This window comes from Uranotaenia lowii, chromosome 1 (assembly GCF_029784155.1).
Source record: "Uranotaenia lowii strain MFRU-FL chromosome 1, ASM2978415v1, whole genome shotgun sequence".
Lineage (NCBI taxonomy): Eukaryota > Metazoa > Arthropoda > Insecta > Diptera > Culicidae > Uranotaenia > Uranotaenia lowii.
Window position 1 is genome coordinate 177,469,629 of NC_073691.1, and position 16,363 is coordinate 177,485,991.

The 16,363-nt window shown below is 33.8% G+C and overlaps 1 protein-coding gene and 1 non-coding gene across 2 annotated transcripts in view; one reads left to right on the plus strand and one right to left on the minus strand.

The window, feature by feature from the left end:
* The window catches only part of LOC129737810 (heart- and neural crest derivatives-expressed protein 1), a 33,479-nt gene extending 18,197 nt beyond the window's left edge, over nucleotides 1–15,282 (minus strand). The window contains exons 1-2 of the mRNA XM_055728974.1: nucleotides 14,842–15,282; nucleotides 9,006–9,266 (exon numbers count right to left, since the gene is read on the minus strand). Coding sequence (XP_055584949.1) covers nucleotides 9,006–9,266; nucleotides 14,842–14,980 — 400 coding nt within the window. The 5' untranslated portion in view covers nucleotides 14,981–15,282. The remainder of the gene's footprint in view (nucleotides 1–9,005; nucleotides 9,267–14,841) is intronic.
* Nucleotides 10,825–10,895, plus strand: Trnag-gcc (transfer RNA glycine (anticodon GCC)). Its single transcript has one exon. It is a non-coding gene; the product is annotated as a tRNA-Gly (tRNA).
* Nucleotides 15,283–16,363: the final 1,081 nt, after the last annotated feature.

Genomic DNA, 16,363 nt, shown 5'->3' on the forward strand with positions numbered 1-16,363 from the left:
ATCGAATAAACCAAATAATATTTGTTTTGCCAAAATCTGAAATTGGAAAGTCAGGCATCCATTTTTATAGATTTTCTTTTCTTCGAGGGGTTTGTTTTTCGTCTCCATGGGCGAGGCGTCGCTAACAAACGTCGTTGCAAGATAATAGTAACCAAAGCATACTGTTCATTGATCGCTGGAAAAATTTAAAAATTAGGCGCCTATTTCTCAACCAAGTACCTATACTTCTTACGCACGTGGGGGCGATATGCAACCTAGATGTGTTATTTTTTCTTGCTTATTTTATTTGTACACAGCACATGGTAATAAATGACGCCAAGATGTGACACGGATTGATATTTTATCGATCGAATTCAAACCATATAAATGATTTCAAATATTAAAACCATTTTTAATTCGTGTTAATTTAAGAAGTAAATTGTTGTTAAAAAAATATGAATTTGGTAAAGATAAATATGAAATTATGTTATGACACTTTGCGGACGTTTGAAAATAAGAGATTGGGAAGCTTCACATTCAATTTATTATAATCTAATAAGCCTAACTAGAACGCTAGAAACATTAACTGAACAAGCGTCTAATCTATTCTATTGTGTTTATTTATAGAGGATTTTAACCAACTTGGTCATTCGTCCTCTCAACAAGAGTTATCTTTGAAATAGATTTGATAAGATTGAAGTTTTAAAAGGCCGAATGAACTATTTGAATTTTTGCAAACGTAAATTGAAGTTATCAATAAAATAATCTGCTTTTTAATAACAAAAAGTGAGGATATGCTTTTTTTGGAAGAATTTTTAATTAAGAAAGTAGACTACAGCAAGTGCAAACTATCAACTTTAACAAAAAATGTATACATTATTTCTTCATCTAAATCATTGTTGGGCCCAAAAAAAATTGATTAAATAGACTCAACTCTTTTTTTTAAATCATTCACCAAAAAACTGTTTACACGTTAACTGTTTGTTTACACACAATTCAAGTGCAAACTTAACATGAAAAGTGTGTTTTTGTTTTACATATTTTGGCTATATAGAAAAGACTTTTAATTCACTTTTTTGTTGAAAAGTTTTTTTGTGATTGATATTCCAGGGGCAGCAGATTTTTATGATGAACTTTTAATATGATCTAAAAGTGTTAAAAATAATATTAATTCCTGTAATTTCTTAGGTGGAATTAGTGAAAACGCGCCATTTAGCTATGAAACATCTACAATTTGAGAATTTTATCTCCAGAATGGCCAGAAAGGATATCCCGAGTGTTGAATCTGAAGCGGATATTCAAAATTATTATTAAGGTCTTTGTAAATCAAGATCTTTTGGTTGAACAGCATTCAGTGTAATTGAAGTACCAAGCATTAATTTATTCCGGAGAAAAACTTAGAAAAGTTGATAAAACAGACAAACAAGAACAAGTATTAAATTCATTTTAAAGTCTTTTCACTGACGCATCTGAAAAAGATCTATGTGTTTTCACTTGCCCCAATAAATGGGACAAATGTATACTTCGACATTTCCTTTTGTCAACATAACTACTATTTTTTTTTTTTTTTTTTGAAAATATTACTTTATTCAGAGAATATGAAAGTTGAACTGTGGTGGTGAGCGGCACGCGTTTTTTTTTTCGCTCCGTCCGTGAAAATTTTCTTTAAGAAGGAAATTTTCGATGAAATCCGAAAAAGAACATTCCCATAAGGTGATCGGTTTATTCATTGAGTGGTATAATGTAATTATGAACCAGAAGACACAAGTTCGGAGTTAAGAAAGTTTAAAAAATTGCATTATTCTGTGTGAAAGAAGAAGAGGGGCTTGCACTGCGCCCTCCGGACCGACAAAGGGTATTCAAAATAAGTGTAAAATTTGAGACGGAAGCCACGACTACATGTTGAGCTAAGTATTTTGTTTCATTCTTAATTACTTTTTTCTTACTTTTTCATAAATTATGTCCGTATTCAAAAATTAGCGGTGCTTGGGAGCCGTCGCAATTTTTTCGGTTCTTTGGTCCAGTAAATTTTGAAAAATTTTAAATTTTAGGCGAAATCCGGATTAAAAGTTAATCAAGTTTCATTGTTGTGCAATATTTGGCAGTGAAAAAAGTGAATTTTCGCGTTTGGATCGGTGTTTTGAGAAGCTGGGGTAAAAAAGTCTGGTGCTACGCCTCCCGGACCAACAAGACCGGAGACCAGCTTATCCAATAATTATAGGACGGTTAAAAGATAAGTACATTGTGTAAATTGTGCATTATTTGTTGGCATTCATAATTATATAATTGTTCTATAATTATTTAAAAAAAAGTGAATTTACAAAGTTTTGACAGCGTAGATACTTGATGACTGGAAACATTGCGTTTGGAAGTTCGATAAAAACCCTTTGAAAAGTTCAGATTTCAAGAAACTCGTATGATAGTCGAGTTCGATGAAATTTCCATTGGAATTTACATACAATTTCTGAAGTAAGTTTTATAAACCCTATAAGATTCACGTTTAGAAAAAATTTCAATTCGAAAAGGTATATTAATGATTTTATTTTCCATTCATTGATTTTATATGAGACTGAACGAATTTTAAAAGCGCTGCAAAATACATCGAGAAAAAGTCTGAAGAAAAATTAAACAATATTTGAGATTATTTAATTATTTATTTTCATGTTTTGCATTATTTTGCTTTAGTAAATATGAAATAATAACTTGATAACATATTAATTATGTAATAAGTTTAAAACTTATTTTTAAAATAATTTTCAATACATTTTTTTTCAATTTTAATAAAATTAAATTTATTTGAATCAAAGATTTAAGAATGTCAAGTGCCGTAGATTTACGATTGAAAACAAAATAACCTAAAATAGAAAGCAAGGAGAATAGCCTTTCCAACAAGAAAACGAGTACAGAAAATGTTGCGTGCTTTACGTTTCTTACATTATGGGTTCCATAAAATTTCCAAACAACATGTTAGAATTTCAATAACATCAATAACTTTTGATGTGATAGCGTAAGATAAATGCAAATGCAATAAAATATTCTAACTATTTATTTTTTATTTTTATGAAATTTTTGAAATTAACTGATCTTTTTTTTGTATTTAAAGTCGACCAAAGAAAAAGTATTCAGAAGTAACGAAATCAATCAATTAAGCACATTTGTTCAAATGTTTTTGATTTTTTAATCAAAGCAGTTTTAAGTATAGTAACATTGGTGATTGGTCATAAAAAGATAGGCTTAGTAGCGACACGTTATCCGAACAAACTGAAACTTTGTTCTGAAAAAATCTTTTTAAAATAGAACCAAACTAAGGTAATTTTTTTTTATTCGTGTCTCAGTAGTGAGACTTATTGTAAGATTAAGATAGGGAATAATTTCCAGGAAAAAAATATCAACTAGTTTAACTAGGCAATAGAAGGAGAGTAGAAGAAAAGGCTTGATAATTTTGATCACACTAGTCAAAAGTGTCTCCCGATCATATCCTTTAACACACACCTGCAAACTAAAATTGTTTTGCTAGGATGCAGAGGTGACCTCGGTCCTAAAGCACAAGATTGAACTTTCATCCCTTTCTACCTTTTCCAATCTATCCATTGACTACTAGGACGTGGCCGGCGCCGTTATTGATATTTAAAGAGAGAGCATCAGGTTTGAGCATTGTGAATGTGCGGCCAATCCCAGCCTCCGTTCATTTGACCTCTGAACAAAACTGATGGCCTCGGTCAATCACGGAGTAGCAACCATTGGCGATGTGGAATTCATTCTACTTAGCCACGCCTGCGATCATGAAGTTCGAAATGCATTTATTTCCATAACGATATTTTCCAACTAACGAAAACATTTTATAAATACATAACTTAAACTTGCATTGGTAAACTCATACAAAAGAAAAATGTTGATTTATCATTTCGAATTAAATGGTTAAAGGTGGATGTGAGTAGTCAACCAAGCTAAGCTAAGCTTAGCTAAGAATATGAAAGTTAAACTGTGGTGATATTCGTTAGGATTTGACCGGTGTTTCATTTTTGAAAATTAAGATTAACAGTAAAAATGACACATAATTTTTATTAAGGTTTTGTTTATATGATAATTTTCAGGTAACAAAATGAACTCATGAAACCATCGAAGCCTGAACAGATTATTTCTTTTCGATCTATTAAATTTAAAAAAAATCTGCTTTTCAATTAAATGTTATTAAATCTTAAAAATATAACGTAATCCAAAATGAAATCGCAGATTACCACCAACAATGTTCAGGAAATTTTGAAATAAGAACTGCTTCAATTAAAATCTTTAAAATAATGGGTGAAAATATCTAAACATATGTTTTCCTCTTTTCAAAACCATAATTTGCATTTCTTGCTTGAATAAAAAAAAAGGAATTTGCAATACACAATATCGCCAGATTTAATGCCATGACAAGTGCTGTTTGGGAACAATTTAAGTTGAAATGTGTAAAGTCTATAACTCAATTATCAGGCGAATCTTTTTGGAAATGATTTTGGTGAAAATATGAATTTTAATTCAAACTGCTTCGAAGGATGGGGATGGTGAATAAAAAGCTGTTTGAAAATGGTTAGTTAAAAATCTTTTCTTATGTTTTTTTTCATTTCTTCAGCTCTAAAAAATACACCATACAAAGCTATTTGGGAGCTGAAAGCGCTGCGTTAGGCAAAATATTCGGCAAATACTTCAAAAATTTTCCCGATATTAAAAACAAAATAACAAAACGGAAAAAAATCTACTGAATGGAATACAGCAAATGAAACATACATATTATCAACATACAGTTATTCATTGAACAAGTTATAAAAATTGAAAAGACCCGTTGAGTTTAAATTCTTCGGTTCAATTTTGATAGAATTGAGCGGGACGACTCGAGTAAAGGGAAAGAAGGGAAATGTAAAGAAAACTAGGAAAAATAGAAAATGGACGGTCAATTGAACATGGTAAGACGAAGTTTACCGGGTCTGCTAGTCTATATATATAAAAATTAATTTCTATCTGTCTGTCTGTCTGTCTGTCTGTCTGTTCCCTATAGACTCGGAAACTACTGAACCGATTTGCGTGAAACTTGGCAGACGGGTGTATTAGAGGCCGGAGAAGGTTCCTATAACAGAGAACTGATCATGCAAATGGAACCAAATTTGGCATGGGAGTGTATTTTGGTACGAGGAATGTTTCTATGATAGTTTGGTAACCCTCCCTCTTTCCACTGGTAAGATACAAAGGAGGAAGGGGCCCAACCTTATAAGTTTTAACATAACTGGAAAACTAATCAAGCTAATGGAACCAAATTTGGCATGGGAGGTTAGTGGAATACAAGAAATGGTTCTACGATTGTTTCAGACCCCTTCTTCCATCCAGTGGAGATACAGGAAAAGGGGGGGGGGGGTTTAACCTCTTTGTCACTGCATAACTTAAAAACTTTTCGAGCAAATGGGGTATTTGGGTACGATTAATAGTTCTATGAATATTTGGTACCCCTCCCGCCTTCCAGTGAGAAGATAAAAAGTGGGGAGGAGGGTTCTTTCCTATTTTCAGCATTACTGGGCGAATAATCAAGCGAATGGAATCATATTTGGCGTGGGCAAATATTTGATAACGAAAAATGTTTCTATGATATTTTGAGAACCCTCCGTTCTTTAAGCAGAAAATCTTAAGGGAGGAGAGTGCTCCCATACAATTTCTTCTTCTTTCTTCTTGGGAACTTACCCAGCAGATGGAACGCAATTTGGCTTGGGAGAGTATTTAGGCTCAAGGTATATTTCTGTGAATATTTGGTACTACTGCCTTCTTCCATTGGGATGGTAGGAAGGAGATGGAGCCTAATACGAGAACTAATAGAGCTAATGGAAACAATTTTGGAATGGGAAAGCATTTGGATACGTAAAATGGTTATTTGCTTATTTGAGACTTCTTTTTCCTTCAATTGGAGATACAGTTAGGGAAGACGGGAGCTCACATTCGATTGTTTTTCACAAACCAAGAACTTATCTTACAAATAAAACCAAATATGACATGGAAACAATCATGCAATCGATCAAATGGAACAGAATTAAGCATGGGAGTGTATTTATATACACGAAATGTTTGACCTTGATCCCCTCCTTCCAGGTAAAAGATAGATAGGAAGTGAAACTCCGATACAAATTTTATAGCATAACTCGACAACTAATGAAGCAAATGAACAACTCATGAAGGTAGTGTCATGAGAGAGTACGTTCTGATGTTACAAGACCCCCCTTTCCTCCCATTAAAGATAAAGGAATGGGGGAGGGGGTCACTCTCACAATTTGTATATTGATTCGAGAACGAATAGATCAAAAAGGTGTCCCGTGACGGGACAATGAAGATTCCATATATGAAAAATATGTTGGCATAAGTTATAAACTTTTGAAGCAAAGAAACCCAGAGTCATAAAAAAGATTCGAACACGGATTAAAAAAAAAATAATTAAGATTTAAAAATAAAAAAAGGTTGCAATTTTATTTTGGAAAAACATTTGAACGATTCTAAAATTGAATTAAAATTTTTTTGCAAATAAAAGAAAATTAAATAACAAGTTAACACAAATTTCAATAATTTTTGGGGGTGTAGCAAAGCACACCGGGTCAGCTAGTATAAAATAAATCATGAAATAAATCTTATATATAAAAATGGAGGCATTTTCTTTGTAACAACATCACGTATGAATGGTCATTCGGAATGAAGTGAAATTTGGTATCCGAGGGTTTTTTGGGTCAGAGATGGTTTGTATAATAGTTTCAAGAAGCTCACTTTTTATGAAAGGGGGGTCCCCATACAAAGTTATCTCTTCTTCACATCTTATATATAAAAATGGAGGCGTTTTCTTTGTAACAACATCACGTATGAATGGTCGGTCGGAATGAAGTGAAATTTTATATCCGAGGGTTTTTTGGATCAGAGATGGTTTTTATTATAGTTTCAAGGATCTCACTTTTTATGGAAGGTGGTCCCCATACAAATTCAACTTTATTTTTTACGATTTTCATAAAAATCTATTCGCGAGCACGATGCAGTTAAGGACGTGTAGATAAAATTAAACATTTATTATGATTTATACTTTAGAAGGTAAAACGAGGTTTACTGGGTCAGCTAGTAATTAATAATTATTTTTTGTGGCCAAAGAACTTGTACTTTATTTTCAAGATAAAAGTTAACTGAGAACATTTTTTACTGGTTTTTTGTTAGACATTATTTATATTTCAAATTCTTCTTAACAAAAGGCTTCAAACTAAAATCTTTAATTTTATTCGATTTAACACGCGTCGAAAAAAAAACTGATTTGACCCGCTAACTTAATCTTTTACTTTCTTTTCTCAATATTTGATAATAATTTACCGATAACTTACCAATGCTTCAAATGGTCATGCTTGTGGTTAAAAAGAATGAGCTTACAACTTTCTAATCTAAGGAAATAAAAAAAAATCTTAAAATGAAATCTTCAAATTCCCAAATCCCTTCAAATATTCTTGAAAAAAAAATTGGCAACTGCTATAACTATTTTCGAAAGTTAGAAATTAAAATAAATATCTTACTATTAATGTTAAATAACTCAAACCTGAATAATTGTTTAGAGCCTTTAATTTTTTTTACTATTTGTTATGTATGCATTTTTAAAGCAAAAATGCTAGTAAAAATTTGGTCAACAAACCACAAACCAATTATGTGACACGCCATTTGACTTCTAGTGTTTTTTGTTTTTTTTTTGCGTTGTTTTTTGCTTCGGGCGTAGTAGTATTAATATGTTTCATGATAAAACTACTATGTGTTATGTTAGAGATTATTCTGCATGGGGAGCTTGATTTAAATAGTAAAATTACTATGCATTTTGACATTATGTAATATATTAAAATTCAGACTTCCGAACCACGCCGGTCAATTTGGCTGTGTTCTGTTGACGCTCTGAAAAATTTTGCAATGTTACAAAATTCGAAATAAGTCCAAATTTTGTTTGTTTTTTTTTTTATGATTTTGATAATTAATGATCATTAAGAATAAACAACAACAATATTTACCAAGTTCAGTCACGATCAGCTTCTCCGAAACCATAGTGAGATTATCATACCCGACGGTAAAATTTTGAACACGCACTGATGATTTTGAGTCAAATATGTTTTGTTCTCAAAAGTACAATGCACGTAATATTTTGTTTACATGAATTTGTGCCACAATGTCCAAATAACTATGCGGACGCTAGTTGTAGTAGAAATTATGATGAAATTATCTTGACCATAGTATCTCCGATAGCAAAAATTGCGAGTTGTCAAAAACTACCAAGTTCATAGAAGTTGCAATAATGTTTCGTACTCAGTTTTACTAAATTTATGTAATACTATGCCGTGGTTGAAAATACTAACTCTCAGAAATGCTAAAATTATCAAGACAACGTTTTTGAAGTAGCCATGCAATTTTTTTCCGTGTAGGCACCCAGCAGTGATGTCAATTGAATTTATTGTTTTCCAATGCCAAAAGACATGTCCCTATTCAATACCCAATAACTTTGTTGTCTAATAAGAAACGAAGTTACGGTCTTCGACAAAGTTGTTCAGCGGAAAATTTCTTTTAACGAATTTATAAATTGGCACAAAAACCATTGGCAGGCTCGGTTCCACATAAGAAACAAAAAGGATGTTGATTATTCAATACAAAATATTCAATTTTCCCATACAACCTAAAAGTTCAAATTTACTCATGTAAACGTTACTTAAAAATTCTGCAAAAAATCATAAATGAGTTTTGAACCAAAACTAAGCTTTTTAGACCACAGTGCTTGAGCAATTTAAAAATGACCTTAAATCGACTCAGTCTATTGTACACCTCGTTGAGTAGGGCATTTTTATTTATACAATGATCTCAGTAGTGTTTTGAGGAATGATCTCAGTAGTGTTTTGAGGAATTTCAAGACGTGTTCCGCCGTGATCGTTAGGTAAAGAACTGAAAAACTCTCGCTGTATGTATCTGTTTCCGGGCTTAACTGCCGTTCGATTAAAATCCGGACTTACTTGCTTTGTCGTATCCAACCGGGCAGTACACCTGCTGATGTTGACCATGATCGCCATTGTTGTGCAGATGATTGCTCCCGTTCTGGTGATGGTGTTGGGGATGATGATGGTACTGTCCATATGGTGATCCTTCCTCCTGACCCGAGTGCGAGGACAGCACCGGCGAATATTCACCACCTCGGTTTTCCGGCGACTCCCCGCTGGAACTGCACGGCGATCCCCAGTATCCTTCCTCCTCCGGAAGGGCTAGCACGTGTGAGCCTGTTTTTTTTGTCGGTTTTTGGTGACAGATCGATGAAGGGAAAAGTAAAAGAGATAGGAAAAAAAGTTAGGGCGATTAGTTTTCTTTTTTTCGGAAATACGAACGAATACTGTGCTAAGGTAAATAAACGATCGAGTACAGTATGAGTAGAGAAAAAAATCTCGTTCCGCGTGTGTTTTTTCTGCCACAAAAGCGTGCTGCCCATGTATCGTATCATAATGATTTGTTTATGAACTGGTTCGCTACACTCAATCGGATTTTTCCTTCTGAAACTTCTCCCGCCCATTCGGTAGCCAGCCGGATGGAGAAAAGAACATAAATTTTTGTCTGTTTACATCATGTACTGACTACGGACTATAGCACCCCCGTTCAGGTCCGGGGGAAACGCGATATAGTTTACTTTACGGAGTTACGGAAAAAGAGTCTTTTACGCACGGATGAATCGGTAGATCTAGGATTGGTATAGGAAAAGAAGCGAGAAATGGCCTCAAGTGTACAAGACTTCTAGACACGTTCCTAGGAGCGAATAGCGAGTTCTCTTGATGACACTCGAGGGAATTGACATATCCTTAAAGGTTTGTTTACTTTTAATGTGGATCGAAGTGATGATGGGTTACTTCCTTAATGGAATACATCGTTGTAGATTAAAATTTCAACATGTTAGGTATAAAACTTTTAAAATTCTATGTGGTAAAAAGCATGCTTCTTGAGCAATTTTCAAGTTTCTTTTCAAAGTGAGCCCTTGAAAACATAATTTGTAAACTTCATCTAGTTTCAACTTCCCTGATTACTTTACTAGATCATATCAAAATTAGATCTAAACTGTCGACCAACATGCCGTCGTAATGTCTTGTATACACGATATTATAATGTAAACTTAGGCAGCAAGAGAGATGCCGAAATGCTATCGCTGTTCACACCTTTAGAGTTTGGTTTGGAACGAAAAAAAAACAACAAAATAATTCGGGAAAACATAATTGTTACTGACATCGTTGGTGCACTCTGTACCTACCTCTGACTTGAATCGTTCGATATACCCGCGTACAGCCATAGGTAACACAACGAATCAGAATGTTTTAAGTATCAGGGAAAAAGATGTAGGTAAACGTATACAACACCTTACAGAACGACCTCGATTTGGTCAATAAAGGCCAGCGAAATACAACATGTTGAAAGATTAGAATGCAATTGTTTGGGTAAGGAAACCATTGATTTTAAAACATATTCATTCCGAGCATGTTTGATTTAAACTCTAAGCTTTCGCTCTTTAACACTTGTAACAGTTGAAAGAAAATAAAACATTAAAACGCAAACCTAAACGAGTACAAAATTTGTAACATTTATCATGAGGGAAATATTTTAATCACGCAGGAATTTTAGTGGAATGGTGAGGAGTCTCTAAAAATGCAAAATAGAAAAAGTTGTACAAAATAGAGAAATTTATAGTGATAAAATTCGACAATCAAAGAATGATAAAAATATCACAAATACCGAAATCTGTACATATGTTCATGTTTAAGATTTTCGTCGAAACAATTGTTTGGGTTATTTATCAAAGCATCGGTGGTTCAGTGGTAGAATGCTCGCCTGCCACGCGGGCGGCCCGGGTTCGATTCCCGGCCGATGCATCGAATTTTTTTACTATGCTTATAGTTTGTACTTTTTTTTGTAAATTTTTTTTGAGACGTTTCATACCTTTAGGCTTAAGGAGCCCAACTCATTTTGTTTGATTACAATTGTGTCCTTGTATGTAGTTCTGGGGCAATATGAAAAATAAAAAGAATTATAGACAAGGTGTAGCGATGAGATGACGTGTAAACTATTGTAGATCGATAGTTTTTAGGAAAAGGTAGATTTCGAACATGTAGTCCAAGTCCAACACAGCTAACACATTCCTCACTGGAACGTTGGGTGGTTTCCCTCGGGCCTGAAGGGAATCTATTAAGTTCGCTCTGGCGACAAGATGGTCCTCACACGACCAAACAATGTGCTTGATGTCTAAGTAGCAACCGCATACTGGCAGCAATATTTATACGATAGAGTACCGCATTCAAAGAATAATGATTGGATATGAGACGGGAGAAAATCATTGAGTTGAGAAACTCAATTTTAATCATAGGTCTCCCCATGAACTTATAACAAGCCCTAAATCCCAAAGAACATGTGAAAAATACATTTCAGCACACAAGGGTCCATGTTAACAATTTAGAATAATCTTGACCAAGGATCTATTCGCATCAAAAGTAAATAATTTTTGCTGTGTATAACTTAACAGTTAGAAAACACCACTTTTTGCCTTTTTTTCATAGAATTGGCTGATTTTGAAAAAAAAACCGAGTTAAAATTTCCTGGTATCACGAATTTTTAAAAAATATTCAATTTGTAAATTATTATACTTATCACTTGCTTTTAAGTAGCTACTAATTGTTCAAACTTAAACTGGAAAGCTTTGCTATTTCAAGATTTTGATTTAAACCTCTTAATATTTATTCACCTTTAGAAAATATTTTTAAAGTAAGTATGTTTACGTGGACATGACCCAAACCCCTACCCCCTCTCCAAGCGTGGACAAGCGTGGACATTTCCATACCCCCCTCCCTCCCTCAAGTTGTCCACGTGGTATTAAACGGCCCCAAAAGATGTACAGGTTGATTATCAAAACAGGAAAAACCTTTGGAATTTCAGATAAATATCGGAATAATTGTCATGTTTCGTAAATTTTCTGTCAAATTTCAAAATTGTCTCAAAAATAATTTTAAATATGCGATTTTTTTTTTGTCAAACTTTTTCAATGTTATAATAATAAAATAATCTTTTCTCATTTTTTTTTTTCATAAAACTATCCATTTTAACCCGTTAGTATTAGTCTCAGTTGACCGTACACCCATATGCACGCACACAGAATCTTCAACTTTGAACTTCCATAAATTGTTACAGGATTGATATTTTTTTCTACAATTCAATTCAATTCAATTCAATTTTATTCAAGTTAGTGCTATTCTTTCACTAATATCTGTGAAGATTTGACGTACCTTTAATTTCAAGGACTTGAGATGCAGCACTCTTAAGGAGTGTATTCGAAAAAAAAATGCAACATATTTTTTCATGAACAACTTTTGTGTGTATGGCTGAAAATTGATAAAATTTTTAGCGAAGCTGCTTAGTAATGTTATGTTTACTTTTGCAAATTTTTGTGACATTCTGCCAAATGGTTTTCGAAATGGCGTCGAATGATGAAAATTTAGAAAATTAAAGTCTAAAATTTGGGAACTACGTGTGACCTTGAATGTATACTATGAACCACATTTTTTTTTAAACAAGGCTATTTTTGATAACGTTTTTTTCTGTTTCCTGAAGCTTGACCTTCTAAATAAGTCAAAATTTTGAATTTGGTAGAAGTTAAGACAAATTTAGCCGTTTTTCCTCCTTCGGTACAAAAACAACATTTTTTACTTTTTATCACTCCACTACAGTTTTTGCGCAATGGAACCATTCCAGATCCAGCCGAAACAGAGTATAAACTTTTTGGGACCATTTAAAGTGCTATGCAGGGAAAACGGTCGCATTTGGAGGCAGACTTCTTTGAATATTTAGCTATTAATCGTGTCAATCTTTATGAAACACCGTCTGAATTGCAGCTTCAACAGATCATCAGCTTCCTCAAGTACTAGAAATAAAATTTTCCAATTTTTTCTCATTGTTTATCTCTAGAACATCCAGGAGAGACTTGCTGACGAAATGTTTTTGGCTGGAAACCTGCCTGATGTTTTGTTTTGCTGTCCATTACGAAATTTTTCAAAATTTCTCTCCGCTCCCCGGTACAAATATTTGGCGCACGATTCGACCACCATTTTTTTGTTTTTTTTAAACGGCAAGCAGCTTTTTTACCGTGTAGAAGTTGAGTCAGGCCTGTTTATTAGTCAGCTAGACGAACCAGTCAGAAAATAAGATCTTTTTTTATTACTTCCCCTATTGAAATTTTTGAATTGTGTTTGATAAAATCTCTCACATTCTTAACTTCATGGATTTAATCATCTTCATTTTTATTTAAATTTTAGCTCACTGTTAGATCCTCTAAGACTCCTTAAATAATTTACCATATGAACTTTGGTCGCATAGTTGATTTCCAGCAGTTTTTGGGTCTCCCAGTGGAACATTCCTGGATTTATCTCGACCCGCTCAAAAATTGTAACAATGAGCTTCTGTATAAGACGCTATCTTAAAAACCACTTGGAAAGATTGTCACCAAATTTTGTTTGCATTACTAGGTAGCTTCACTGAAAATTTTATAACTTTTTGAATTTTTTTCATTTATAGTTTTTTATCTCCCCTAGGACTCAACGCTTTTTTCTGAAATTTTGCTGTGAAGTTTCTCTTGTTTACTTATTAAATTTTTGGCATTTCGGCGAATTATGAAATTCTAAGACAAATTGTTAAACAGAAAGGAAAGTTGAAAAGTTTAAGTTATATGATGAAAACAAGTGTGTAGATTTTAAAAAATAATGAAAAATTTGGATTTCCTTAAAACTTTTGAACGATACCTGGTAAACTTGCGTTTTGTAAACCAAAAATCTGGTCTGAAATTTCTGGTAAAAAGGAAAACGAAAAAAAATCAAGCCTTTTGGTTTATTGGTGTTATAATGTCAGAATAAATGTGTTGTTGACATTGCTGTAAAAGAAATACAGTCACGTTCGAATGAATAGCAGCGCCAAGATCTTCGTAAAATGCCATTAATTTATGTAAATTTTATGCATTCCCAAAAAAATATCGGTGCTTCTATTCAAAAAAGATCAATAATATGGAATTGTGCTCGTTTTTTAATTCCAGTTTAAAGATGTCTATTATCAAGTATTGATTGATTGAGAACATAAAATTGGTTTCGGTTTGCTTAGGATATCTCAAATAAACATTGACTTGAAGTTCAGTTCTTTTGCAATGAAATGAAACTTTAAATAGAAAAACAGAAGTTGCACAGCACAAAGTTCGTCATAAAAGTGGGAGATGTTCATTTTTTCAAATACGTTGTGTACTTTTTTAATTTCCAAATTTGTTAATGCTTAATTCAATCCATACGCCGATATTTTTTTTTTTTTGTTTAAACGGAATAAATTCACATAACCTAATAGCACTTTACATCGGGCTTTTGGTGGCTCTGCTATTTATTCGAACACCGCTGTAGATATACATTATGTACTCAATTGTTTGATTTTTCGTTTGATTTCGTATTCAAACATAAGTCCATTTTACTTTGCAGAAGTCTCGATCATGACCTCCGATTTTTTTTAAACTTGACATACGTCATTTCAAAAATTTCTCAATGAAATCTCAGCTTAAGGCAGATTTAGCCATACATGTGAGATATTACAGTTGAAATGCAAGAAGTCCAAAAAATCAAATTTTCGTAAAAGAGCTGTATAGTAATTTCAAAAATTCAAGAAACATCAGATTTGGTAATATCATTATTGACTGTTTGCTATTTTTTCCGAATGTTCGGTTATGTTTACCAGACAACCGGTAGTTCAAAGTGAATTATCGACCCCGTAGTTCCCCGGGTACTGTGTTGAATTTCTTACCTGAATTTTGTGAATCCGCCGGATAGAGCTGGGTGTAGTAATGATGGCCCGGTGAATCGTAATAGGGATCCGACTCACAAACTGTCTGACACAAATCTCCCTCCGTCGGGGCATCAAAGTTGGCCATTTTATTGTACATTTTTGTGTAACTTGTACTCTTATTTGTTTGTTTATGTTTTAGTTTAATCCTCCCAATTTGCTAACCTCAAAATTGTAAACCAACTCTCTCAATAACGGTGATCCATCATCACTTGAAACGACGAATGCATTTTTTGACACAGGTCGATTAATCACACGCTTTCAAGTACGGTGAAACGTCAAAAACTAACAAAATTGCACTATTTTTAGGAGGCAAATCCACCCACTTGAACCACTTGAGGTTTGAAATGGAAACCCGAAATGAAAAAACGGTTACGCGTACCGTTATCCTAGAACAGTGAACACGACTCTACCGCGCGATCGCCAAAAGCGAACTGATTTTCCCTCATTTCCACTTGACTCCTCGACTCGAAATTGTGAAGGAAGGAATTGAAACGGATTACAAAAAGATCAGGAATTTCCCTTAGACGTCCGTCGTTTCGTTTCCCCTGCCTCACTTGCCCAGGAATTTTCCGATGCTCAGTTTATTTACTTTGCGGATCACCAACGTCTTCCTGGCTTAGCTACCACCAATTAAAACATTAAGCTTATGGATGACATTCCGGGGTTTCGGTAAGAATGATGGTCGACGACCATTATTGTTGAAAGGGTGTTTAGGTTAATTTCCATTTTACGGTTGGCAAATTGCAATTGCACTGCAATTTCATGAGATTAGAAAAAACATAAAGAGTCAGAGCTCAACCAATGTGCAACTTCGAAAAAGTGCTCTCGGAGCGCATGCGCTGTTAAAGTGCATTAGCCACGCCCCTTTCTCCCGTGCTCTCCCGTCGATAACGAGAGAAATCTATTTTTAGGACGACTGGCTGCGTCCGCTCATTTCTATTTTTGATCGCTTTTCCAACTGGAAAATAGAGAAAATATTTTTGGAATCCATTCCTTATTCAGAATTCACAGCTAGAAATCAAAATCAAAATTAAAAATCTATATTTTCAAATCTTCCTTCAGACTCAGTCAGCGCCGATCCTTCAACGACGCTTTTCAGAAGCCGACAATGAATTTGTCATAAATTTGTGGTCTTTGTTGTAGGTACATACAGTACATATGTCCTTGTTCCATGTTTCCTGAAGGATTCTCCACCGTTTGCAAACATGACTTTCTCAAGTGGTTTACATTTGTTGAAGTTATCACGTTACAAGTTCACTGGTGGCGAGGTTTGACCATTTTTCGTTTACCCTTTGTTTTATCCTGCAAGGCTTACATAAACTGGTAAGATTTACGACCCACTTGTGGTGTGGTTCAAAAAGTGTTTACGTTGGTGGTCTAAGAAACGCTATAAGCACAGACTATAGTCTGAAACTCTATTATTTTTCAAAACATTATGCTAAATTTATTGCGGTTTTAAACAAAGTTTCTAAATAAATCA